The 27254-nt window shown below is 42.0% G+C and overlaps 1 protein-coding gene and 1 long non-coding RNA gene across 3 annotated transcripts in view; one reads left to right on the forward strand and one right to left on the reverse strand.

The window, feature by feature from the left end:
• The window catches only part of AP1S2 (adaptor related protein complex 1 subunit sigma 2), a 30876-nt gene extending 26455 nt beyond the window's left edge, over window positions 1-4421 (reverse strand). For both annotated transcript variants that reach the window (XM_021532343.3, XM_021532344.2), the window contains exons 1-2: window positions 4315-4421; window positions 3177-3355 (exon numbers count right to left, since the gene is read on the reverse strand). In XM_021532343.3, the coding sequence (XP_021388018.1) occupies window positions 3177-3355 (179 nt within the window). In that variant the 5' untranslated portion in view covers window positions 4315-4421. The remainder of the gene's footprint in view (window positions 1-3176; window positions 3356-4314) is intronic.
• Window positions 4422-4903: 482 nt separating this feature from the next.
• The window catches only part of LOC110471617 (uncharacterized), an 80995-nt gene continuing 58644 nt past the window's right edge, over window positions 4904-27254 (forward strand). The window contains exons 1-2 of the long non-coding RNA XR_002465615.1: window positions 4904-4941; window positions 21231-21455. This is a non-coding gene — a long non-coding RNA (uncharacterized LOC110471617). The remainder of the gene's footprint in view (window positions 4942-21230; window positions 21456-27254) is intronic.

Genomic DNA, 27254 nt, shown 5'->3' on the forward strand with positions numbered 1-27254 from the left:
AACTGACACATCAAGAGCAGCAAAAGCTATGGTAGCTCTATAATACCATATTCCAAATACAGTTCCAAACTGACACATAAAAGCAAAGTCACAATCCTTAATCAAATAACTAATCAACAATAACTACACCCCATGAATGCAGCTAATCAAATGTTAACAAAGTAAAATTTATATAAAATAAGTTTTTCTCCAAGTTCTCCACTTTGACTGCAATATACTACACAATGAAAATAACTCATATTGCCAGAAGCTAAAATCGTGAACAGAAGTCTTCAAAAAAAAAATCACATCCTAAGTTCCTTCTTTAGAAAAACTATAAATGTTAACATTTAATAAATTTTTTCTGACACAGGGGGAAAGCTGCATATTCTACCCTATATGCTCCAAAACCACTATGTACCTTTTTAAATTACAAAATGTGAAGAGCAAACACATCAGTTGTGTTTGTTAAATTTCTAATCAGCTGTCTGCAGATGACTCCCCCTCTGTTTTCATAAAGTGTAATTGTTGTCAGCTTCCCATATTTAATTTTTTATTTTGCCAGCAAGTCACTTCAAATCTCTATGCTTCTTGAAGTTAGAAGCTCACATCCTATTTTTAATCTTCTGGTGTGTATCAGCCTGAAAAACTATCTTCCAAACCAGCTACAGAATTCATATAAGCCAATTCACACACCATGACAAAAGCTGGGCACCTTTCTGTCTGTGTTTTGTAGTGCTGAAGGAAAAAAACTTAAGGAGGCAATGACTGAGCCTATGTTGCAACCATTATAAATGCTACATGTATGAAACCAGAGGGAAATAAAAGCTACATCACACAAGTTTAGATGAATTTTAAGATCCATTTCTTTGAAAATTCAGAAAACATCCTTTAAAGACAAAATGCTACAGGATTAGCTAAGGAGGCTAATCAAAATAGTCCAGCAGTTTTAATAAATGTTAAGTATCATAAGGAAGCTAAATCTACTGTTTTGCCAACTTCTGCGTTTGAGTTCATTTTGCTCCTGCAAAAAGGTATGATGAGACCCTCAAATACAGTTCTGATACTGCCAATCATTCTAGGTTCAATTCTCCTACATGTGAACAACAAATACACTCTAAAAACAAAAACAGCACTTAAACTTCAATAATTTAAGATGCAAAATAGCAATAGGCACATACTTTTAGAACTTATACTGAAAAACATTTGCACCAGCAGGTTCATATCATTCCCAGCAATAGATCAGACAAGAACAAATGGTAGCAGAGATCCTCAAGAGGAACTGGGAGCACCTTTTGCAATTTCACAAGCCACAAAGTTCCTTCTGGTGTGTTTTTCTTTTAGCCACCACCTTCTCAGTTACAAAAAGTCACCCTTTACAAAGAAATCATACTAGCTGGTGCTCATCATCTCGAATTATGATGCAATGATGGGAACAAGTCCCACAAACCTAAGAGCTGTTAGTGTTACCAGATACAGACATTTAAACTACCACCTATTACACCTAGTCCTTCTGGTGATGTTACAGTCAAAAAAAAAGTTGAGATGTTCATTAGCTTGGTACAAGCTCATCTTGAGCAGTTTCATAGGCTGTCTGTGCCAGACTGGTCTGCAGAGAGTGAAATAAGCTACTGCAGTCAGCTGTGCACACCAGCAGTCCAGCAGACAGACTGCAGTATTTAGACCATTTTTAGCCAGACATAGACGTCTCCCAGCAAATTTCTTCATTCTCCTTGACCACAGGACCCACAACACACCACTGAGATGCAAGACCTCCACAACATTCAGCAACTCAAACAGTTCTACCCCAACTTCCACCAGCTCCCTAGACACAAAAGGACATGGCAAATAGTTGTTAACAGCATCAAACAGGGAGGAAAAGAAGCTGTGTGGAATCATCCCCAGAACAACTACTGCTGTTCAAGACTGGGTAAGGAAGGAAACAGACTGGCCTACTAATGCCTCATTTTTCTGACTTAGTCCCATGAATGCCCAGCTGAAAAGGCACTTAAAGGCATTAATATAGAATTTCAACAAGTATATGAGCAAGCTTGTCAACATACATGTTCAAGGTGTTTTATGAGGAAATCAAGAGGCACAAGAAACTGTGTATGCTATCAGCATAGCCTCATGAATTGTTTCTCCTTTCTCCTCATGTTGAAGAACTACATGCATTAGGCAGACCAGCAATACTCACAAGCATGTCTTTACACAAAACGGTGTATATATATGAGAGCAGCACTTAAAACATCTAAATATATTTGATACTATCCATTTGTTATGCTGGAGAAGAGTTACAAACTCCTCATTTCTGGTCCAGACCTTTCTGTCCTATCTGCAGGGAATACAACAATATTTACCTATCATCTCCACTCGGAAACAGGAATGAATAAACATTCTCAGGTTTACAACTAACTAGGGAAGAGAGATAACTCAAGGCTTTGTAGCACCACCTTTAGCCAGAAGAGATGCAGCATACCACATCAGGAGGAGGATTACTGTTATTTCTGCAGAAGACTTATTTCTGGAGAAAAACTACACTCTGATACATTCTAAACATCAGCACAAAGCTAAAAAATGCCTTCTAAATACTCCTACAAAGGTTAGGGAATAACTGATAAATTAGGTTATCATGAAGAAAATTATACAGTACTTCCACTGAAAGAAAACTAGCCATGATTTTTGCAATAATGAAAAATCCCTTTTTGTACATACAGGGAAAAAAAACCAAAAACATAACAATACAACACCCAATCCAAGTACTGTGAAAAACTATTTCCTGATTTCTAGAATCCTTTGAAAGCAAGTTACATTTTCAGGTGATTTATGAAGCCACTTCTTGAGATAAGTATAAAATTTTTATCACTTATTAAATCCGAAATGCATACAAATATGAAGCATGTACATACTGCGTGAACCTAAACAAGCTACCAAGAACTGCCACTCTGTATAAAAATAGGAGGAAAGCTCATTTCTTCGGTACATTTCTAAATGCATGAGTGATTTTCCACACATGAATGACTCCTGCCTGGTTATCAAATTAGATGCAAGGGAAAAGTCAGTCTTCTCTGTAACCAGCAGAGGGAAGAAAAAAAAAAAAAACAACAACGAAACAAAAACAACTTTCATTATTTTCTTGCTACCTAATACACGGTTTGTAATGTATGGCAATTTCGAGGTTAGTGAGACAGAACCACCTTTTGTAGACAATCTTCAGGTCTCTCCATTCCAGGAAGCTGCACATTTTCGGTTTGCGGGCTAATACTGTTTGAACAAGTTCCCTTGTGATTTTCTTCTTTTCTTTGTCAGATAATGGGACATACCACTTCTGGAGTCTCAGTTTCCCCTGGCGACTAAAAAGCAACATAAACTGCATCTGTTGAATTGGAAGGAGGGGGAAAAAAAGAAAAGCGTTAATCTCAGTTTCCGAGTTTCAAAAAGATCTGAGAAAAACCAAGCAGGAAGCAAGACAGACATCCAAAACCCTAACAAATTATGTATTTCTATAGCACTGGCAGATGTTACACAAGATTTGGAAGTAGCAATGATACAAAGGATTCCGCTGAGCAAGGTCAGTCAAGCCAAAGGCAGAGGAAAGCACGTACAAGTTTCAGAAAGGGGTGTCAGAACCATGGGCTGGGGAGTGAATATACCCCAATTTCAGACCAGCCACGACCAGCACAAGTATGGTTTCATTTGCGGTTTCTACCCAAAATGACAGAAAAACAGCATAGCAGACTCTTCCAATACCTAACCTCATTTCCAATTCACCAGATTAGAGCCTTAGAGGAGCAATTTACACTTAAAAACCTTTCTGAAAAGCCTCGGAATACTTTAAAAGACATCAAACCTCCCAGCGGAGAGTCCTACAGCACAGAAAAGCCCAGTCTTTTCCCACATTACACAAAAGGAGAGATTAAGCGCTTTCCCTGCGGTCCTATGTTCCAGGTCTCGCTTCCTCTAAAGGAGTGATGTTGCAATTATATTTTAAGAGGAACTTGCCAGGCTATGTTTTCCAGCGGCCGTAATATTAAATGGAAAGGCTTAGGCTTTTTTCTTTTGCCTTTTTGCTCGAAGTTGTATCGGGCTGGAGAAGTTTCCCAGGCAATATGACACACATGAAATACGATGCGAAAGCCCAGCCTGGTCCCGGGTGACAAGCGCGACCAGCGCCAGCCGCGACGAGCGGCGGCCGCGCCCGCAGCGGCTCCGCGGTGCCGGGCGGGGGCAGAGCCCCGCAGCCTCCCCACATCCCGCCTCGCCTCCCCGCCGGCCCCAGCACCGCCCCGGCTCCCTCGGCGGGAGGAGAGCCCGGCTCCGCGCGGCTGTGCTCACCGTGCCCGGGAGAGAGCGGAGCTGAGGCGGAGAAGAAGGAGGCAGCGCTGCCCAGACCGGCACCCCCGACGCTGCCGCCGCGGCCGCCGAGCGGGACTGAGGGCGGGGCCGGGAGGGGCCGGGAGGGGCCGCCGCCGCCAGCGCGCGCGCGCCTCAGCGGCCGCCCCCCTCGGGCAGGTCAGGGGCGGGCCCGGGACCGCGGGGGCGGGGCTGGGGCGGAGGGGGCGTGGCCCCAGCGCCTCCGGACAAAACTTTATCGGCAGCCGCGGAGGGCGGGGCGAGCTCGGCCGTCACCCAATCGGAGAGCTCAGCGCGCGGGCCGCAGGGAGGAGCGAAGCGGTTTGGACCAATGGGAGGCAGGAGAAGGCGGGGAAGGCGGAGCTGGCGCTGGCGGCAGGAGGGGCTGGAGCAAGAGGCGGGGTTTAGACGCCCTAATCCGCGTGGCCCGAATTGCGATAAGGCAACGGCCGGCGCGGCAACAGCGAACCAGGCGGCGCGGTGCAGATAGCGGTCCGCGAGCAGCCAATGGGCGGGCGCGGCACGGAGCCGGGGAAATGACATCAGTCAATCAGGCGCCCGGAGACTGAGGCTCCTCCTCCGGCCCCGCCAGCCCCGAGCCGGGAGGGGGTAAAGGAGGGGCGGCCGAGCCGCGCATGCGCCGCGTGGTGTTTGCTTCCAGCACGTGCGCGCCCGGGGGGCGGGGAGGAGGGGGGCGGAGGCTGAGGGGGCGCGCGCCGGGCGGGAGCGGCGGGGCTGCGTGTGAGGGGACCGAGCTTGTGTCCTGAGGGGACGGACCCTGTGTGCGGACTGTCCTTCTGTGGGGACTGTCCTTCTGAGGGGACCGGCCCTGCGAGGGGACTGTCCTTCTGAGGGGACCGGCCCTGTGTGGGAATTGTCCTTATGAAGGGACCGGCTCTGTGTGGGGATTGTCCTTATGAAGGGACCGGCTCTGTGTGGGGATTGTCCTTATGAAGGGACCGGCTCTGTGAGGGGACTGTCCTTCTGAGGGGACCGGCCCTGTGTGGGAATTGTCCTTATGAAGGGACCGGCTCTGTGTGGGGATTGTCCTTATGAAGGGACCGGCTCTGTGAGGGGACTGTCCTTCTGAGCGGACCAGCCCTGTGTGGGGATTGTCTCTGCAAGGGGAATCTTTTCCCCTGAAGTCACCGTGATTGCGAGCTTCAATTAGATTGGCAGGACCAGCCGCCGACAGGGATTTAGCAGTGTTGTGTTTCATTAATGCTTGGTTTTTAAATTCACGTGTGTCTACAGAGGCTTTGCGTGCTGAAACAGCTCAGTTTGGGGGTTTAGTTGGCTGGCCGGTTTTGGTTTTGTTGTGGATTGGTTGGGTGTTAAAATTCAAATGGAGATGGGCTGAAAACACATTAGTTAGTTGAAAGAAACAGCGGTGTCTCTGCAAGCCGAATTCGGAGTCCCTTATTGTAAAAACAGTGTTTCAAACACCTGAAGCTGTCAGCCTCCTCGCTGCTCACCACCGCCCCGCAGCACTGAAGGAACAACAGTACCCTGACCGAGCTGATCCGATAATGGTGTGGCAGAGACCGACAGAACCCGGGAAAGGGTCGTGCTCCCAAAGCAGCGCTCCCTCGGGAGCAGCTCACTGCGCCTCAGCATGTGACACCCTTTTATTACTTTCTATTATTGACACTTTAAATAAGTGCCCATTCTTCTGGCTACGAAACGGCTATGGCAGCAGAAACTGGGGCTGGAAATGCTTTTGTGTAAAAAATGTGCATGGTCTGAAAGGAAAGCCAATTTTCTGGCGTTTCAAGGAATGCCACAGCCAATTGTACTTGAGGAAAACTGCAGATGTATTCCTGATTTTATAGAAAGAGGTTATAATTGTAGGAATGAAGTGGCATGAGGACAAGGAAGCGTATGTGAAACCAAGCTGAAAGGATCAGGCAATTGCAGTATTAGAGGTCGTGTAGAAAATGAGAGCTGCTGTTGTAGGGGCTTGTTTCTGTCACATTTAATGTTCGTTGCGCAGCTGTCCCGTTCTCATGTTAACCTGCATTTCATCAAGCACAGGAACAGTTGTGCGTGGATCTGTTACCTCAGAGAGTCTGCTCTTACACCAGGCTGTCACTTTGTCCTCAGCAGTTGCCCGGCTTTGCAGTTCTGCTTCTTCCCTGTGAGGTTATTCCATGGTCTAAAATACCCTGTTTTTCAGAAAACTTTCATAAACAATCTCTTTCCTAATCAGCATTTCACTCATCTTTGAATTCAGCATCACTTATTTGGTGATTCTCTGAGTGCATGTACAGTTTAGAGGCTTTGAGACTTCTAAATCATAATTTAGAATCATAATAATCATAACTAACCAACTTTTATTTCTCTTCATCTGTGCAACTTCCAGTTTATTAGCATTGTTATGGTAATGGGAGCTCAAAAATGGATTTCTGAAAGTGTTGCACCAGACCTGTGTTATGATTTGTCACTTCTCAGCTCAGCGAAATATTTCTGCATAGGGATCAAACCACACACTTTGCAAACACATAGTTGATTGAAATCAAGCTATCCAGATGGTTCAAGAAATGCCTATGTTTTGGTGACGTAATGTCTTGAAGCTTCAGCTTCAGATTCTCTTTTCATTTTAGAGTCTTGTTTATTTTTTCTTTTTTCATCTTTTTTTTTTTTTTTTTTTTTGCCAGATTTTACTACTCATTCACGGTGTATAATTTCATACAGTGATACAGGAGCAATTGTTCCATTACTTTTTTCCCTTCTCTCTTTTACTCGGTTGGATTTCTTCAGACCATGACCTGGAGTTTCTTCATTACATCTCCAGGGCAGAATCACTCTGCTATATGCAATTTCAGGTGCTGTGATGAGGCATGTGAGACCTGTGCTACATGCACCAGTGGAAGCACTGGTGGAAACTCTAGCGAGGTCCAACTCTAGCCTGTCCTGCCTCCTCCTCCCTATTTCAGACAGAAGATGCACTGTTCTCAAGCCTGCTGGGATTGCCACTCATATGATCATTCCTTAACTCATTTCTCTCAAAATGACCCTGCTTATTTTAGGCAGTTTCAGGTGTGATTCCTTGTCAGTTTCTGATCATCTAAACACCAACTTCTCCCACCCTCTCCTTTCAATCCAACCTCTGTGTTCCCATCTCTTTTCCTGTGCTGGCGCTTTGCTGCATCTCCTATTGCCAACAAGGCTGGTTTTGGCTGTACAGGTGACTGAGGGAATTGGCTTCAGGACTGAGCACCTGTGCTGGGGGACAGTGACAGAGGTAATGCTGTCCCTTCTGTTCATGCTGTTTCTTTCAGGAGCTTCAGAAGACTTGCTGTTTGCATTTTTTTTCAGTGTTACAATTTGCACTAATTGTCCCTCTTAATACCGACTCCATCATTTTTTCCTCTATGAAATTATCCTGTCACTTACCCATTGAACTAGCAATGTACTGAACTAGCTCTAATTATCAAATTGATATATATATGATGCTTACAAAAATAATATGTCTTTGAGTAGTCCACAAACCCGTGACAGTGCAAATATCAATGCAGTCTAATTTTAACATGACACAGTGAGTCTTCTGTTCATTAGCTTTTGTTCATTGTCTTATATCCAGCTTGATAATAATCCCCTGATTTATTTTGGATGGATTTTTTTTTAGCTGCTATAGTTGTATAATCCTTTGTATAGTTGGAAAATCCTTTGTATTCCATTTTAGATGTGAGGCAGGTCTTTGGGGGATATGTTCATTGACCATAAGACACTTGGGGTCCTCAGCCAAGAGGTTGCTCTGTAAGTTATTTCCAGCATGACTTGAGAGACAGAAGAGAACTGCCTGGAGCTGGGGAGAGACACAGGAAGGATGCTTACATCAAACAAGATTAAATTTGCTTGGGTTTGACTGGTATGGTTTATGTCAATTTTGGTGTGTTTGTCTGTTTGCTTTTAATTAATTAGACTATAGTTTTGTCTGTAATAGTGGGTCTTATATAAAAAATAAAAAATTAATGCTATAACCTCCTGGCATTTGGGACTTCATGCATGTTGTTATTGCCAAATCTGAAGCTCATAAAATAATTTTGTTGTGTTTTCACTCTCAGCCAAAGTGATGGGTAACATGAACTTTATAACATGAACTATTCATTAATTCAAATGGAAAATCTGCTTACTAAATGTTAGCAGCTTTTTTTTTCTTCACACAGTATTTAGTAAAGAAAGTGTTTGCTCCTGACTCCTTTTCAGCCATCTCAGCACCCTACAGAGGAGGGCAACATACTTTAAGAGTACATGCTGTTTTTGCAGTCCTCTGCTGAAGTAGGCCGTGGACGTGTGAGTAAGACTCACTTTACTGTTAATTTATCTTCTTGATGCTCAATATCAGGCTACATTTTCATCGACTGAATAACTGTGGAGTCATTATGAAGGCAATAAGAACTGAGTTACTACCCTTGGAAGTGATTACTGCTGGATTTTTGCCTCTTAAGCCTCCAAACAGGATGTTACGTTACTATATGCAGTTCCCTTCCCTGATGTGCTGTCTGAGCATTGGCCAAGCTATCAGATTCATGCAGAACACTAATCCCAGTGGAACCAATGGAAGTATAAATGAGACCACAAAGGACAGTTTTCATTTGCTTTGCTTCTTTTTTTTTTATTCACACGGAGTGATCCCTCTTAATGAAATACTATTTAGTGCAATCTAGTAGCCTGATTGCTAGCAGCTATTAAATCATCAGATTTGTCCTTACTCCTCTGTCTTTTCTTTGTTACCGGTTTGCCTGTCTTCTTCTTTTAAACACAGTTGGTTTTCAACAAACACATATGGCTCTCAGGAACACAGATGCCAGGTCACATGTGTGATAGGCACAGCTCCAAAATTATCATCATGGAGGTTTATCCCTGAAGCTGAATTTTCAGAGCTGAAGGAATAGTTTGAGGCTGAAGTGTGCAGCCTGGTTATGAGAATTACAGTCTAAACCATGCCTTACATGTGTCCTTTGCTTTGGAAAATAAAAACTTGGTTTTGAAAGTATCTGGATATGCAGAAATCAGGAAAGGGAGTGTGGTAGATGCCAGTCAGTGAGGGCTTCCTCTTAGCTACCATATTTATTAGCCTCAGCCTGGTGCAAGGCACAGGAGCCATGTGAATAGGAAACGCACAAACCAGCTGGCAGCGCTGGCTGTGTTAGGTTAGCGAGCAGCAGATTTCTCTCTTACTTAGGTCATATTCTTATCTTCTGCTTGTCCATCTTTATATTGGAGTAGTGTTCAGAGGCCCCAGAAGTGAAGAAAATAACTGCATTGCAGACATTTATGAAGAAGTTGTTATGACTGCTAATGCTTCTTCCTGCTCCACTGCTACAAACTCTGATATAGTGCAGCAAAGAACTGATCAGTTACTGAAGGAAGTGTGTGAGGAAACCTGAATTTTTAGCCTCACAAAGAAGTGGCTGGGAGGCATGGAGAGAGGAAAGGAGAGGAGGCTGGGATTTCTGAGACTGCATCAATACTTTAAAGAGTTGTTCAATGCCACACCTCACGTATATCTTGCTCATGCTTTGGCAATCCTAAGAAAGCAGTTGCTGCCACTGTAGTTTCTGAAGTGGCTGATGCTGCACGTTAATGTGCTTGCTGTATACATTCGCTTATATGAAGGAGTATCTGGACAGGCTTGTGCAGAACCACTCAATACTTCCCAGGATAAAGATTTTTTTTTTTTTAATATACTGGGGCATGACTTTGGATAGGGCACCTGGGAAATCAGGCACATTCAGAGGAAGACACTGCAATAGGTTTTCTGGTACACAGTTTGGTCATCCTTAATCCCCTGAAGTCCTCATGTAGGCATCTATGTCCACTTCTGTCCTTGCTTTGAGACACCTGGTGATCCTGTAAGGCCTCTTGATCTGTGTATGAAAACTGATCTTACATACCTTAGGAGGTACTGCCTGTGGGACTCAGATTCCATCAAAGAAAGAAACTGACAGTTTCTAGCCAGGTAGACGCCTGGGAAAGAGCTGGATAAAAATGTAAATAATTCTTCATCTCTCTTGTTTTTCACATTGTTTATAGTTAAGTTCTATCACTGTGCGTTAAGCACTTTGCACCAATGCTTTGGGTTGTTTTCACTTCAGAACTAATGGATTTGGTCCTCACAAAGCTCTGTATAAAAGAGCGGTGTATTTTGAATCAATCGGAGTTTTGCTTTCAATAGCCTTCTGATCTGGTCAGAGTCTCTTCATTCCTGTCCTGCCTCGACAGCGACAACTGCCCTTTGCAGCAATGAGATAATCCAGTTTCCAACCTCTGATTTTCCTGCACTGGCACATTGCTTTGTGTAGTCAGGAGATACAGACTTCCACAGCAAGTATCTTAATTTTCAGCACATAGAAACTTTTCATGAAAACTTGGAAAATGCTCTGACTCTCAGGTGGCAACCTGAAACCAGAATTTTTCATGTTGCAATCAAACTCATAAATCTCCCAAACTTCCACACTGATTCTACAGTATTACACTAAACTTTAATTTCAAATCATTCTGGAAGACTCAGTATAACTTCCTCTTTTATTTTAAAGAAAATACACTGCATGTTCTGCCACTTCCATAAAGGGATCACATAATCTGTAAGGTCTTCATTTGCTGCTATTTTCTTCTTTAGTTGAAATGTTTTAAGATGATGAAACTGGGACAGTCAAGGCCTGTAATCCATTTACTGTCTAGTTTTAAAGGCTTGAGAAGAATTTAAATGATGCGTAGTGATTGTGCTGGCTGTCCACTTGTGACAATTTTATCCATGTGAATTCTCATTCAAACTGCCTAGACCACCTCTATTGACATGGCTTTGTGAAGCCAATATTTGCAATGCAACCCTCCCTCTTCCACAAAGCTGCAGAACAGCAGTGACAGCAAACATCTCTGCCAGGGGATCATTTACCTGGGAACTCAAGGTTTGGACAGATTTTGAAGAACTAGAGTGCATATGGAATGAGTGTGATAAAGCTCAGCATAGTATCTCATGGAATGGGAAGGATATTTTATAGCAAAATCTCTTTAAACTGTTGACTGTTTCCTTTTATGCTTTCACACTCACATACTAGGAAATACCAAAATGTGTGTGTGTTTAATTGCTCTGGCCAAGATCATGTGTGTGATCACACAAAGAATAAGGATACTGTCTATTATTCCTCATTGTGCCTCTGGGTTTCTTGGTTGGCAAGTGACCTGATTTTGAACTTGCTTTTTATATTCTCTGGGAGGGAGTGGTGTTTGGGATACTTTGCCTCACTATTTTGTTTCACTTTTCACAAATCAATGAATTTCATGAATGTGTTTTGCCTTTGTGTATTATTTTGCCCTGGAACAAGGTATCTTGTTGGATACCTTATCTTTAGGTCAGTTTGTTATTCCTCTCTGTCCACATAACTTTTTAATACATCCAACTGCTTCTTCTGGTACTTTCACACACACACACAGACACTTCCACTCTCCACTCTCACTCCATTAATGCCAATCATAATACTTTTTCCAAATCACTGAAAAGAAACAAGGAGCTTCTCCTACCTCCCTGAACATTTTGTTTGAGTGCAAACCTCACTTTTTATTTAATCAGGATTTATTTAATACAGCAGGATATCAAATACACTTAGAAGGCTGTCCCAGTAAGAAGGGACCCCATTTACTCTCTGACTTTAGGACTCTGTGCTGTTCCAGAGGGTCATTAGTGGAACAGAGCCAAAAGGACATTCAATTATTTGCTCAAGTCTGAAAGGCCAATGTTTCACAAGTAGAGAGCATGCTATTAACAAGGATGAATCCTTTGGCAATGTATCCTTTCTACCGCAAAATACTTGCCATGTGGAACCAAAGACCCTTATTACAAATTCATGAATTATTTTAATGCATCCTGGCAGCTTTCAGAAGCATTGCAATCGTGTGGAAGCAAGAAAAGAAATAGAAAGATCACTGTTTTGTGCAAAATAATACAGCTATGCTCATATTTGATCTAGTTCTCTAGTGGAAAAGGAATAATTGAACTTTTCTTTAAAAAATTGAAAGACATTTCTACTACATTACATCTGACCAGTCATTTTAGAAGTCTCGTTCACATAAGACATAACTCAGTGTAGATCATCAATAAAAGAGAAAAGATGTCTAAAACAAGGACGGTCCTTGGTGTGTTGGAGGAGTTGTAAAATCACGTGTAAGTACGCCTTTCCAGAAAGTAATATTCTAACAGAAAAATCTAGCTTGCAAGAAGTCCTTTCATTTCTTAATAATATTTTAAACATTCTCCACAGATTGTGGGTTTTGCTTAGAGCGCTCTTAGCTTGGAGGCAGTTTTTGTTGCAGAGACAAAGGTGTCAGAAAGGAAAGTGGATCTGAGAGTGAACAGCATGTGTTTCCCTGGGGCAGTCTGGTGCAAAATCATAGTGACAGTCAACAAGTAACATTTTTTATGGTAGATGCTTGAACAAGTATCCAGTATTTGATTTCTAGTACAGTTTTCATATAATATTTTTCCCATTTAGCATCTGTTTGGGAAACAAAAGAGATATTATGTGATCACAAGCCAGAGAGGAAGTATTGAATAGGATGCATTGAAATGAAGAGTGTTGTGTATAACATAGTTGGCCCTTATGTAAGGCTGAAACTAAAGATTCAGACTTTCAAAATTCTATCCCTTATTTCTATAGAGCCAAACACAGTTGAGCTGTGGATGAGGTTCTTAAATGCTTTAAAATTTCTTCCTTTTGTAAGAAGATCCCACTTGCTCAGATTTGCAGAAAAAAATGATGTAAAGAAAGCTTAAAATTAATCTCTCTAATCAGTCTTCCATTAAGAATTCAAAGTTTAACAGTTTGCTTTGACACTGATAAATAATATGAATAATAATCATCATTATCATTGTCTTCAAAATTAAGCATCTTCCCTCCCTATTCAGTCATGAGTAATTTGCATAGAGGGGTACCAAAAAATAGTGTAGTGAAATCACCCCCGGGTAGCTAAATAGTCTGAAAAAATTAGACCTGTGTATAAACTATCGGTCAATTTTAATAGGTTCCTCAGACAAGAGAGCCATGCCTGAAACAGAGCAACAAGCCAGGAAATATTTAAGTTGGTTTATATTTATTTACAAATGTTTGTAGCAGATGGTTACCAACATTTCATCAGTGTGGCTGTTTAAGCAACTTAAAAGCTGTAACAAACAGCCCAATTTATGTAGCAGCTCGCCTGCTTCAGCCCACTCTCACTTGTGTTTCCCAGAATGGTTCCCATTACAATTCATCACAGCTAAGTAGCTGAAAAAGAAAATAGTGCAAAACCAGGAAAGTAGCCTGGTTGTCCAAAGCTAGCGATCAGTGGTTTCCCCATCACAGCTGCCTGCTTTGGGAGAGACATCTGTGCACAGCAGCTTGCAGAAGATTTCTCACTCTCATATGTACACAGTGTACCTGGGTTTTTACAGCTTGTAGAGACTACAGATGCAGACACTACCTTAGGAGCTAGTTGGGTATCATTTACCTCACCACTTTCTTTTTAAGAGAGCACATTTAGCAGATGAACTAAGCTCTTCCCCCACATTACCCACATTTTCATGCAACAGCTGAGGTGGTTCGGATGAGGTGGTGGCTTACGGGTGAAGGTGGCTACTCAGATGGGTGACTGTGGTTGGGTATGTGTGTATAGGTGAAAAAATACTGTCTGAACAAAAGAGATAGAAATTATGGTCTCAATTTAAGTTTCCCCAAAGAAGGCCTCACACCTAAGAATATTGCATTTCAAATTGTCATATAGAATATACAGTTTGTATATTATATATCTATATTCTACATATTCTATCTATATATCCTAATGAAACAGAGAGCTGGATTTCTCTCTCTTAGATACCTAATTTGTTCACAAATTCAAGAATAATGATTATCTCTTCATAGGCAGCTGGACAAAAGTACTTGTGATGCCAATGGAGGTAGAAGAAAGCATCAATTTTATCACCAAAAAAAGGATGGGTAGTATGAGTAAACAGTGATTTAAAAATGGAAACAGGACTGCTTGCTTTGTAAACATATATTGTGAATCTGACTTTCCTGTTTCTTTTCTAGAAAGTAGTAAGGAAAAGGGTAGTTGCTGGTTGAGGAGAATGTCACTGAAGTTGGCTCAGAGTAGAGTGTACCACCATCATTGCACTGCCTGACTTGGCCTCAGGGGCTGCCTGGTGTCAGAAACTCATGCTCAGCAAGAGCTCAAAGTGTGTGCTCACATCAGTGTCTGAGAAGGTGTTATTGACTATATATTTGCACTCATTCCCTGGAAAATTAGTTCCTTCCTGGGAAAATTCTGTCTACAGTGTACAACACATCTACATTCTATCTACAATGTGCAGCATCATGCAAACCAGGTGGAGTTTGAACTGGAAATGGTTATAGTTTATGCTGATTTAATTGATTTGGTTGAAATTACTAAAATGCTGAGAATAAAAGGGTTTTTATTCCTTTTCTATCTTTCATTTATATGTGTGCTCAAAACAATTTTTATGAGAAAATCTCCTAAATTAAGAATGATGTGTTTTAAAAGATCTTTTCTGTGTGACTTGGCACATTCTACAACAAGTTTCATTTAAGACCAAGATGTGCATGGTTAGATCTGATGCTTGCCCGCTGTACCCTTTGCTGAGGTCCCCCCTCAGAGCTGAGGAGATCTAAGCTTACACATTAGCCCAACGTGGGAACATTTCCATGTCACAGCGTGACTGATGCTCCCATTGACTCGTTATTGCTGTACCCATTCATGTGTACTGGAGCATTAGCCAGTAGCTCTCTGTGTGCCAGGACCTGCCATTGTGCCACCCAGGGGAGCCCTGGCATGCCTGGGAATGACAGGGCTGTGGGTCAGGGATGCGGGACTACTGACACAGGCTTGTCTGAACCTTCATTGCAGATCCACCCAGTTCTAGAACCAGACAGGCTCTATGTTAGTTAGTTTTGGGTTTTAAAGCAGCTCCAGACTGATATTGCCAGACTCAGGAGGGGATGATAGATGTGTGCAGCCTGGAAACTGGCTGGGAGCCCTGAATAACTCTCCAGCATAGACACTGACACTTTGGAAACTTTGGCAGCATCTCTGCTTACCTTCTACTGAGTGCTGAATCATCCTGCCCAGCTGGGATGAGCAGCACCTGGCCAGAAGAGGGATGCCAGGGAAGCCGCTGTGCTAAGGGGCTGTGCCTGACTGGGGCCCAGGGTGAGCTTTGAGGTTCAGGGTGAATTTGGGGATTTGGGACACTCTTGATTCCTGGACATTCCACGCATTCCAGACATTCTCCCAAGCACACAGGGCAGATGCCCCCAGAACCAGGCAGAGCCAGGCATGCAGGGTCCATATCAGAAAAAGGCAGATTCACCAGACACCAGGCAGGCAGACTTATGTGCTTGCCCTTTTCTCCCTTTGCTGCAGAGTGGAACCTGTGCCTTGCCATCTCTTAGGAAGCAGAAGCTGTGGGACTTGCTGCTGGTCAATGCAGCCAGTGCTGTTAGACTTGTCCTAGAAATTCCTGGTAATTACATATTTAAAATAGATCAGATTACATTTTCATTAGTGTTGCCACTTCTGGAGAAAGAGGAATGCCGAGTGGTGATTATTATTATTGTTTAACAGATTGTGTCTATGCATGGCTGCCACCTGCCACTCTCAGTACTGTGCTGTAAGATTATTTCGGTGATGCTATGAAAGCACTAATTTTTTTGGGGGGAAAATACAGTGCTCTGACCTTTGTCTTGATGCCCAATTTCCCTAAGACTTGTCCAAGCAGTCACCTGGGTCAGCATGAAATATGGTATAGATTGTTTAGAAAGTGTGGATTTGAATCCTTCTGCTGTGTAAATCCCGCATTCAGCAATTTAACAGGGATGTTCAAATTTGCACCAATGGCAAGTTTGGCCATGTCTTTAATTTATAATACAAAATCTTTGTCAGAAATCTGGGGAAAATTACTCCAATCTTTGATCTTCAACACTGGAAACGGTTATCATGTAAATGCAAACTGTGGATGGGCTGTGGTCAGAGGTTTATGATATGCATTGCTCCCATTTTAAAAATATGTGGAAAGAATGGATTTTGTAGCTGAAAGCCTGATAATTCTGTTGTCCTTGTTCAGTTTTTTAGCACCATCTGTTCTTCCGAATCAGAAATTCCTGACAAATCATATGAGCAAATGCTTACTTTATTTCTCCATGCAGTAGGCAAATCATTAGAATTACCAAAATCTGGTTGGACAAAGAAATATGTTTATAAAATGATTGGTTTAAGTCTTTGTTGTCTGAGAAAATTACTTTTTAATGTATTGGCAGCTGTCTCCCTCTGGCATGTTTTCAGTTTAACAGTTTATGTTAGAGCCAGATCATTTGTTTCATAACTGTCTGTAGCGTAACAAACAGCACTTTTAAATCTCCCATCAGCCCACACACCATATAAATGTTGTCTGTCCCAATTGGGATACTTTTCCAATCACTGTTTTCTTAATTGTGCCTGAAAAATGCTTAAATAATATGAATAATATGGTCACATTATAATCCTCTTTTAAGGCCCACAGAGTCATCTGAAATATTTGGATGTTTTTATTAGGTCATTTTAATTTAGTCAAGGAAGATACCCAGCACATTATTGCTGAGTAAGTAAATAAATAAATAAATGAAATTGCTAAAGTGGTTCTATAATGCTTATTTAAATCACATCTAGGGAAAAAATAGTGTTATTTTCTGGTTTCTATACCTTCCAAAATCTAGTGTGTTAGGCACTCTGCAAATACAATCTGGATGCTTACAGGCTAAATCAGGGTTTCAATTAAATGTCTTCAAACTTTCCTTTCAGATATGAGAGCAATGGGTTTCATGATTTCCTTCTTTTCGTATCCAGTGGTGTTCAGTGTATCCATGCTGGTTTTGTGAGTTAACCTGCACAGGGTTAGCTGTCCATGCTTCCATCCCTTGGGCATTGTACAGGACATCCTCACTATCACTTTGGTGCAGCACCTGCACCTTGGATTGAAAACTGCATTCTGAGCACTGAAATGAAGTAATAGGCCTGGCAGCTAGAAGTGAAACAGAGAGAAGCTCTCTTATTTTCCATCTGAAGTGATATTCTTACATCATTTTATCTCCTTAACTGTGTGTTGTGGATATGGCAAAGCAGTCTCAGCATTGGATTAATATTTCTGTTATTGGCAGTGTGGTGCTCCCTTTCCCTGTTCCATAGGGAAAAGAGAAGATTATAGGTCAATTGATCTATACAGTCTAATGCCACCAATTTGCATTTGTTATTTGGTAAGGGTTCCTTACATCCTTTTGAGGAAATGTTACTGATCTTACTAATTTATTAGATCTCATGGAGCCAGAGCAATCCTCAAGCACCTTAAGGCTTAAAGATGTTCTTTGATCAAAACAATAGCATTTGTACCATCTCCTAAGTCCCATTCTTTTAATAAATTTTGCAACCAAGTTAGGAAGGATCTACTGTAAGTAGAAAATTTTCTTGCTAACCACACAGTAAATGTTGCCAGTCTCTGGTATATTTCTGAGATGCATCTGTGTCTATGATCTCGCCCCAGGCTGTACACATTTGGAACTGAAACACTTACTCTGTGTCACAATAATGTGCTTATGGACCATGTAAAAACAGAACAAATATTAAAACCTTTTCAAGTCTTCTACCACAAATGAATTGATGCATAAGGAGGGAGAAATACAAGTTCTCTCTAGGAAGAAGTGTCTGGATAAGGCATCTATAAGGGAAAATGTATCTGGAAGGTGGCTTTTTAGGTGAGAAGCCGAAGCCCCATAAAATAAGAATATGTTGAAAGGCTACTGCCATGGGCAGAAAAAGTGGTCTTCTGGTCTGTGGCTTCTGAAATTTTCACTATAATCTGTAACTACTGATGTGATACCAATATGAAATGTGGAGTTACAAAGGCAGAATTGCCAAGGTAGTACTGTGCATTGCTTCCCTTCCCTTCCCTTCCCTTCCCTTCCCTTCCCTTCCCTTCCCTTCCCTTCCCTTCCCTTCCCTTCCCTTCCCTTCCCTTCCCTTCCCTTCCCTTCCCTTCCCTTCCCTTCCCTTCCCTTCCCTTCCCTTCCCTTCCCTTCCCTTCCCTTCCCTCCCTCCCCTCCCCTCCCCTCCCCTCCCCTCCCCTCCCCTCCCCTCCCCTCCCCTCCCCTCCCCTCCCCTCCCACAAGTATTTACCTGCAGATACTTTGCAGCTCTCGTCAGAACATTCTGTCCATGGGAACCAGAGTGGAGGAGAGACACCAATTCATCATTGGTGCTTGCTTTGGTTCAGGCAGTGTGCTTCCTGGTAACAGAGGTGGAAGCAGGGGTAGTTTTCAGGGCTAAACAGTTTTATTGTGAAGTCCCAGCTCTCAAGTGTTACTAAATGGAGGAGCTACTGGCAAGACCATATGCAGAGATCTCAAATTTGACTCATTTTTTGCTTCCTCTCTGACTTGGGATGCTCAGACTCATGGTATGTAGGCAAAGCAGTCATGTCTACCTGAGGAAGATTCAGTTCTGCAGAGCTCTGCCAACATAGTGGCATTCAGTGTGGGCTTTTCTCCAAGTGTCAGGGCTTTGGTGGAACAAGATGGAATATAGCTCTCCTGGGTGAAAGCAATGCTGATGAGAAAGCTGCAATTAAGCCACACTACTAGAAACAAAAATACAATTTTTTCTGAATACAATTTTCATAATTAATTTTTTAAAAATCCCTTCAATTCAATGTTTTAAAATGTGGAAGTTCTTGCAAGACACTCTCAGCTCTGAAGTGTGTCATAAAGTATTTTTTCATCTATTCAGATGGCAGTGGAGTGTCAAGAATGTCATATTCTGTGTGTGCAGATGTGTAATAGCATTCATGAGCTTCTGTGATGATACAGGTTTTGTTGGAGCTCTCTGACTATAAGAGATCTCAAATGAGCGATTGTACTGAGTAAATTGTCTATGCTATTGTTTTCCCACTGCAAACAGAACAGATCCATTTTTAAACAAGATGGATAAAAATGAGACAAAATTCAATGTGGGGAAAAAAGGACAATTTCAATTATATTTTCCCTGATATTTCCTGAACTCTTGTCATAATTGATTTTTTTTTTTTTTTTTTTTTTTTTTTTTTTTTTTTTATTGCATGGTTCTTTCTATTCAACAACAGTCAAAACTTTGGAAAGTGTTTTCTCCCATTAATAAACATGGGAATAATACACAATCATTCTCTTGATGTTTTGTCTCTTACATAGATACAAAAGAAGGCAGAATTTGGGAGAACTTTGATAAGGCATTTCTCCAAGCCACAGCTGAAGAGAGCTGTGCTTTTGTTTCCTAGATTTCAGATGGTAATTGCAGCAGGATACTTGTCCAGTGCATTAGTGAAAGCCTTCAGTAAGGACAAAGGTACTTGAGCAGTCAATATTCACGGTTGAGCAGATGAGCTGCAGCCTGGGTATTTTCCTGAGGAGCATGGTGCTGTCTGCCTGATGAGCCATTGCAGGGGGTTCGTGACCTCTCATGGTCATTAGAGGGCCCGTGTAAAATTTTGTGAAGAGGTGCTGTCAATGCAATACAGATGACAGCAGCCTGACTCTTGAAACTCTCACTGCACTTTCAGCCAGATGCAGTATTGTCTTGGATTATGATTTACAGGACATCTACAAGATATTTCACTTCAGAGCAAGCAGAACAGCAGCAGCAAGTAGGGCAGCGTGCCTGAGCAAGGTCTCGTATATGTGCACCCTTAGAAGAACAGCCTTTGGAAGGACCACAATTTACAAGGCACTCTCTTGCTCAAATATGCTGCTGGTTTTGGGGATATCACAGGCCACTCTATCCACCTTTCAGCTCATCTGCTTTCTGTCCACTTGGCCCCACTCCCCTGCTCTTGGGGCTGCCTGGAACCTCGTCCATCACCAGCACACAGAGGCATGACCTAGGGCAGCTTCTGGCTAAGCAGGGAACTGCTGCTTCCCTACCATGCCTCTCATCTCATGGCTCCTGGTTAAACCCTAGCTGAAAGCAGATGGTGGTGAATGTGCTGCTGCTGCTGCTGCTGCCATAAAGCAGAGGGCAGTCTGGAGGGAACCTTGCTGCCTTTGCTCTCCCTCTGCTCTTGGAGGCACATCCCCCAAGGCACTGAGGTCCCCAGTGTACTGTTTCTGGTGCAAAGGTGTGTAGTGTTACTCAGGGAAAATAAAATGTCTGAGGCCAAAGAGGACCCACACTCATGTCTTTAATACAGTGCTTTGAGACTGCAAAGGTTTTACTTAATAGGACACATAAGAAATAAAAGACATTTATGTTCTAGAGCCTTCTGTTTTAAACTGCAGTGTCAGCTAAAATGTGTGTATTTTTAAATTTAGCTTTCATACTATATCAATTCCAGAGCCGGTCACATTTTTCCTGTGGTAATATTACTAAAGTAATTCTCAGCTGAGCCCATAGCTTTATTTTGTGTCTTGTCACTCTGATAACTGGAACATACCACAGATATTATGCATGTACTGGAAATAAAGAATTACAGGAAAGAGTTGTTTCATCCATGAGAGTGACGAAGTATTTTCCTGTTAAGAACATCAGCCACAGACTGTCTTTTGGAGTAATTCATACTCAAAAGGTTCTGAAATTGGTTTTAGTAATCCACTTTCCCTTCAATAGCCCCAAAGTGCCTGCATTATGTTCATGGTGGATTCAGACTTTTTTTTTTCTATTTCAATTGCAGCAATTAAAAACATTAGATCACAACCACAGTTTGGGTGGGGTGAGAGGGAGATATGCTAATTTCTCCACATTTTACTTTGTTCTCATGCCAAGCCTATTCTGGGCTGCTGTATGAGCAAATGTGCTGTCTAAAATGGTTTTGTTTTACTGAAATGCCTATCACTTCATTTTGTTTTCAGCAATATGCCTGCCCATTGCTGGATGTTCCTGTGAGAACAAGATGCCATCTTGTGGTTGGATTTTCTTCTCCTAAACCTGAGCTTGCTTTTCCAAGAAACTAGTTCAATTGTCCTGACAGCTTGAGAAAGCAAAATAATTAAACCTGCATTTTTGGATTTAATTATGAACTCAAGTGCTCCACTAAGACCTACAGACTTTTACAATGAAACCTGGACAATTTCAAGGTAAAATTAGTCATTATGTAGAATCTGACATTTGGAGATAATAATTTTTAAGTTGCTGGAACAAAATGCTGATATGGGCAAATTCTTTTTTTTCCAAAGTCAAGCAAACATATTAATTTTGGAAAGTGTAATGATTTTGTGCAGCTGCTTGCAAAAAGGTGGTGCAAGCATTATTCAAGTGAAAGCTTATGTTTTCCATAATTTAGAATTATATAAATAGCAGTTAGGACTACCTATTTTCCACCCAGTTTCTCAAACTCAGGTACAAAGCTGAGTAATAAGAATACCAAAAATCAAAATCTGCCTGGAGTATAAAGTTTATAGAATTTGGGAATACTTATGTAAATACAGATTTTTTTGCCCAGTTGGTTATTCAAATATTGCCTATGAAGTTAAAATCTATTGCTTTTTTGATGCTACTCCCAGTGCTCTCATATGTTTTGTGCAATATAAAGATCCACTTTCTTATTCCATTCTCTTCAGTAAATGAAGGAAAAGCCAAGGGTATGATTGCAGAAATCTAGCAATAGAGAATAACTTCTATCAAGGTTTCTTCACAAGGACTCTACCACGAGCTCTGTAGGCAGAGCCATAGAGCCCTAATTATGTCAGAAACAACTCCAGTCTCTGGAACAGCTGAAGAATGAAAACAATAACATGGAAATGATGCTGCTTTACTTCCCACTCCTTTTAGGCTACAAGCTCAGTCCAGCTTGGTTCTAAAAAACAGTTTACATCTTTTGGACCTGCTGTCAGGGCGCAGCTGTGCACAGTCTGCGGACAGACACTGCCTGTGTTGGGGCTAAGTGGACTCAGGGGCATGCTGACCACAGACATTTGTCTCTACTTAAAAGTGAAGCATGCCCAGAAACTTCCCTGGGAGTCAGGGCTGCCTGCTGTGGGTCAGCCCATGTTTGTGCCAGTTCACCATCTGGCTGGCAGATGGAGGTGGCTGAAGGCACACTGCCTGCTAGCCAGGGCCACGCTGCTGCCTTCACTGCCGGACCGTGCCTGGAAGCAGCTCTGGGGAGCGCTCGCAAGTTAGGGTGGTCCTGTGCTCAGGAGCCTGCTTGGATCGACAAGGTGCACAAACATCAAGTAGTAGAGGAGCTATGTTTGCAGTCAGGGGAGGAATAGAGCAACATGGATTGTTATAGACTGTTGCCTTGTTATTTGGTGTAATTCTGTGCATTGCACAGGAAAGGACCCCCAGACCTGAGGAGCTTGTAGGATGAGGGGAGAAAGGCAAAGGCTCAGGGATGGAAATGCCTGGGCAAAGCTGCTGAGGCAGCCTTTGGCTGTGACTAAAACCCATCTGTGCAAAGTGGAACCTGCAACCAGCTTCCACTGGTGCTCCTGACCCAATCAGCACCTGGCCTCATGCTCCAACTGAGTAGAGGGATGCAGGAAGGTTTTGCCACTTCCATGTCCTATCCATGCTGGAAGGCAGGTGTTCAAGATGAGTTAGGAGAGTGGGATGCTCTCCCAGGCCAGCCACGTAATAGCGTCAGACAACACGTGCTGCCACATCTTAACTGATGTCAATTTGTGGAGGAACATAAGTAAAAGTGTAAGTGTAAGCTGAGGATACAGTGAAGAAAGAGCCTCTATATTGCTGCAAATTGATTTTTTCCTTTTGGCAGCAAAGAAGCTTTTATTCTCACTGCATTGCAATGAGGGCTACAAAGCCCATTTAAGTGCTGTTTGCCTTTCCTTTTACTCTGCATTGCAGCTGGCATACCCAAGGAAAACAGCTTGCTCTGAATGCACATTAAGGGTTGGCCAGTGTATGTGTAAAGCAGAAGTGCTACAGCACCATTTCATAGCCAACAAGCATCAGGACCAGAGAAGAAAGCAGAGGACATGATGGCAGTTCCATTTCTCTTGGGTGCATCTTCACCCATGTCAGCCAAGGCACAGCCACCAGCGCTCTGGGCTTTGCTCAGACATGCCACATGAAAAAGGATAGCACCAAAGGAAATGCAAACTGCCAGAACTGGGTTTTTCCAATCTGCCTGACCTCCTTCTGTAGAATTTCTCAACATCCAAATATCTGTTTTAAAAATTTTGCCAAACAAGCATAAAATTCTGCACTAGCTATTGCTTTTTAAAATTTTATTTTCTTTCTTTTCTTTTTTCTTTTCTTTTCTTTTCTTTTCTTTTCTTTTCTTTTCTTTTCTTTTCTTTTCTTTTCTTTTCTTTTCTTTTCTTTTCTTTTCTTTTCTTTTCTTTTCTTTCTTTTCTTTTCTTTTCTTTTTTCTTTTCTTTTCTTTTCTTTTCTTTTCTTTTCTTTTCTTTTCTTTTCTTTTCTTTTCTTTTCTTTTCTTTTCTTTTCTTTTCTTTTCTTTTCTTTTCTTTTCTTTTCTTTTCTTTTCTTTTCTTTTCTTTTCTTTTCTTTTCTTTTCTTTTCTTTTTTCTTCTTTTCCCTTTCCCTTTCCCTTTCCCTTTCCCTTTCCCTTTCCCTTTCCCTTTCCCTTTCCCTTTCCCTTTCCCTTTCCTTTTCTTTTTTCTTTTCTTTCTAGCTGCTACACTGATTGGTATTAGAAAAGAGAAGTGAGGGAAAGGCATTTTTAATTTTTGCAAATGATCCATTCCCCTCCTCCCTATAACTGCCAAATTTGACAAGTAGCAAATGGAGCAGCACCACATCCTGCCTTGAGTCAGCTTGGGAGCACACACTACTGCAAAGTCAGCATGATCAGGAATTGAAGTGTATATAAACATCAGGAGTATTTTTCATAGACTGTAGAGGTGAAAGGAACCTCTATTTTTTGTCTGGTCTTCTGCATAAACAGAGCATAAAGCTATTCTCTCCAACTGGATTACAGCCTATTTTGAAAGACAATTTCATTTTAGGAGCCTGTGCATTTCCCCTGACAAGTCATTCCAGCTGTTAATTACCTTATTTCATAAAAATTCTGTCCCATTTCAAGTCTGTCAGAGTTCAGCTTCTACCTACTGAATCCTGGTAACCTGCTGTCTGCAGAATGGAAGAGCCAAACTGGAGGAGTTGCACCTTTTTTGCAGGGAGGAAGGGGAAATGTGTGGGTGTAACTCTTGTATCACTATAAAAGCAAATGGGCAGCCTCAGACAGTGCTGACAGCAGATTGCAACCCTGTTAAAGTGTCTTCCTCCCTTTTTCCCATTAATTTATGCTTGTAAAAGTAACCCCCAAACCAGCACTTTTTCACGTGTAGATATATACATCTAAAAGATTGTAAGATCTCTTTCCCCTTCTCAAAACAGCTGAATAGCTCAGTTCTAATAATCCCTTCCTCATTCTGGATCCTTTTTTGTGTCCATTCTTTGAATCTCCCCCCTCCAACATCATCCTTGGCAACACACTACTCTAGCAGCAGCCTTACAATTGTCACATACAGGATAAATATAACCTTAGCCTGACATTTCCTTTTATGTTTTTTTCTCTGTGTTACAGCCCTCACCAAGCCCTTTCCCAGCTCACTGCTTTTCGTGAGAAGCAGTCTGTTCCCTCAGCTGACACAGATACGTGGACATATCTCCAACAGGGTGGGTGCAAAGTCTCTCCAAAGACAGACCTGCCTTGCAGCAGGGCGGTTGTCCCCAGGCCATGCCTGGAGTTCTTCTCATGCTCTGACATCTTCAGTCCTTCCTTGGCTGGTCATGCAGAGCTGTGAGTGCCGGCCTTGCTCCCTGGTGGTCTCTAACGGGTTAAACCCCTGTCCTGGTTCAGGGAAAATTTGGGAGAGAACCCCAAAATGGGTTCTTCTACAAAGCAGAGTCAATCAGCCTCTCCCCTAGCCAGTTCAGGAAAAATACGTCTTTGGAGAAAAATGGAAAAAATTGTTTATTAAACAATAAAACCTGAACAGTATTAAATAATAAAACTTCTTGCCATGCCAAAGAGAGACAAACTCAGAAATTCCCCTCCCTGGGCTGTAGCTGGGCTCACTCAATCTCTGATCAGTCCCTCCGGCACTAGAAATGCCGCGGCCCAGGCCCGGTCCACTGGTACTGCTGCTGCTGCTCTTCTGGTGTTCAGTCCAGAGCAGGTCCAAAGAAAGGGGAAAAAAACCACAGTCCAGGGAACTTCTTTGCCTCAGCTAGCTAAAACTAACTAAAAGCAAAGGATAGCTCTGTCCCGCTGTCTGTCCATCTACAGACAACACAGTCCAGGAGCAGGAATGTGGAGGAGTGAGCGCAGTTTCTGGAAACAAACTCTGTGCTTCTTCTCTCCCCGCTTCACTCTCAGAACAAGTCTTAAAGGTGTAAAACTTACTATTCTGTATAAACAGAACAGACAACTGGGGATACAAGCATCTTATAACCATCCCAGGACAGCACCCCAGATGCTTCTGCTGAAGTTTGCATTTCTGCTGCTCTCTGAATCCAAACATCCTGTCACTGGTTATGAGTTCACACTTATACATTGATATTAGGAAGAAATTCTTAACTCTGAGAGTGGTAAGGCACTAGAACAAGCTGCCCAGAAGAGCTGGGCATGCCCCATGCCTGGAAGTGTTCAAGGCCAGGCTGGATGGAGCTTGGAGCAATCTCATCCAGTGGAGATCTACCAAGGGCAGAAGAGTAGAATTAGATGACTTTTAAAGGTCCCTTCCAGCCCAAATTATTCTGTGATCCTATATAATGTATGAAAAGTGCATAAGCCATATTAAGTGATCTAAGAAGCTTTTAGCAGTCCAAAAATGGAGAGAAATACTTAATCTGGGTGCCCCCAGCACACAGCAGCCCAGAGAACCCACAGCCTCTTGCACCCAGACACCCACCACAGCTCTCAGGGAAGATTCCTGTGGCAAAATAACCTGTGTAAGTATAATCACAGAGTTTGCACCAGATCCAGCCCTGCTTCCCTGCTTACAGTGGAGTTTGTAGAAGCTGGTCAGGATTATTTTGCAACTGTAACAGCATAGATGATACTAACAAGACACCACTGTAGTATCTCAGTTAATTCTGTCTGAAGTGACACTCCTGGAAATATCAAAACAGACAACAATTAATTGAAAACTCATAAGCTATTACCATCCTCCCACATGCTAGAACAGTCTTCTTGTTACCACTAGTTAGATTTCTTGGGTAGAAAAGCCATCACAAACTAGTATTCAGATTTTTTGTTAAGTCATTTTTTAAAGTGTATTTTAAAATAATTATTCAATAATGTTTATCTGCAGTGTTAAAACTGCCAAATGTGAGACACTGCTTACAAACCGGAAAATTTCCTGTTATTCCCACTTATTTTATGTTCTGACAAGAAGTCTAACCATTTCAAATATCAAATCGGCATCCACTTCTCTGCTTTCACCTCTGAAGTGTAACAAACATTGTCAGTTCTACTCAGCCCCAGCATGAAGGGCTTGTCTCTCACTGTACCTGCTCCCAATTCAAGCTAATAATTTCATAGCACTTGTCTATTAATATTTAACAGGCTCCAACACTCTGGAGTCAGTGACCAAAACCAGCTCTTGTAAAGTCATCCTGTAGCTGGATTTTTTTTTAGTTTCTAATGCTTAATCATTCCCATTGTGAAATATTTTTCTTACTTAGAAATTCTGACATGACCTTAAAACATCTTTTGTAAAGAATTACTGCAGAAGTGGCAAGTTAATTTTGCAGTGCAAAATATGAAGACAGTAATAATATATTATTGGCAGGATTTAGTCACAAATAGGAGATAATTCTTCTACTAATAGAAACATAATTTTATACTTCAGTTATTTATTTATTTTACTTTATTTGAATATTTTGTGTTTATTTAATTATAGCTTTCTACTCCTGAACAAACATATTTTTATCTTACGTTA

This window comes from Lonchura striata, chromosome 2 (assembly GCF_046129695.1).
Source record: "Lonchura striata isolate bLonStr1 chromosome 2, bLonStr1.mat, whole genome shotgun sequence".
Lineage (NCBI taxonomy): Eukaryota > Metazoa > Chordata > Aves > Passeriformes > Estrildidae > Lonchura > Lonchura striata.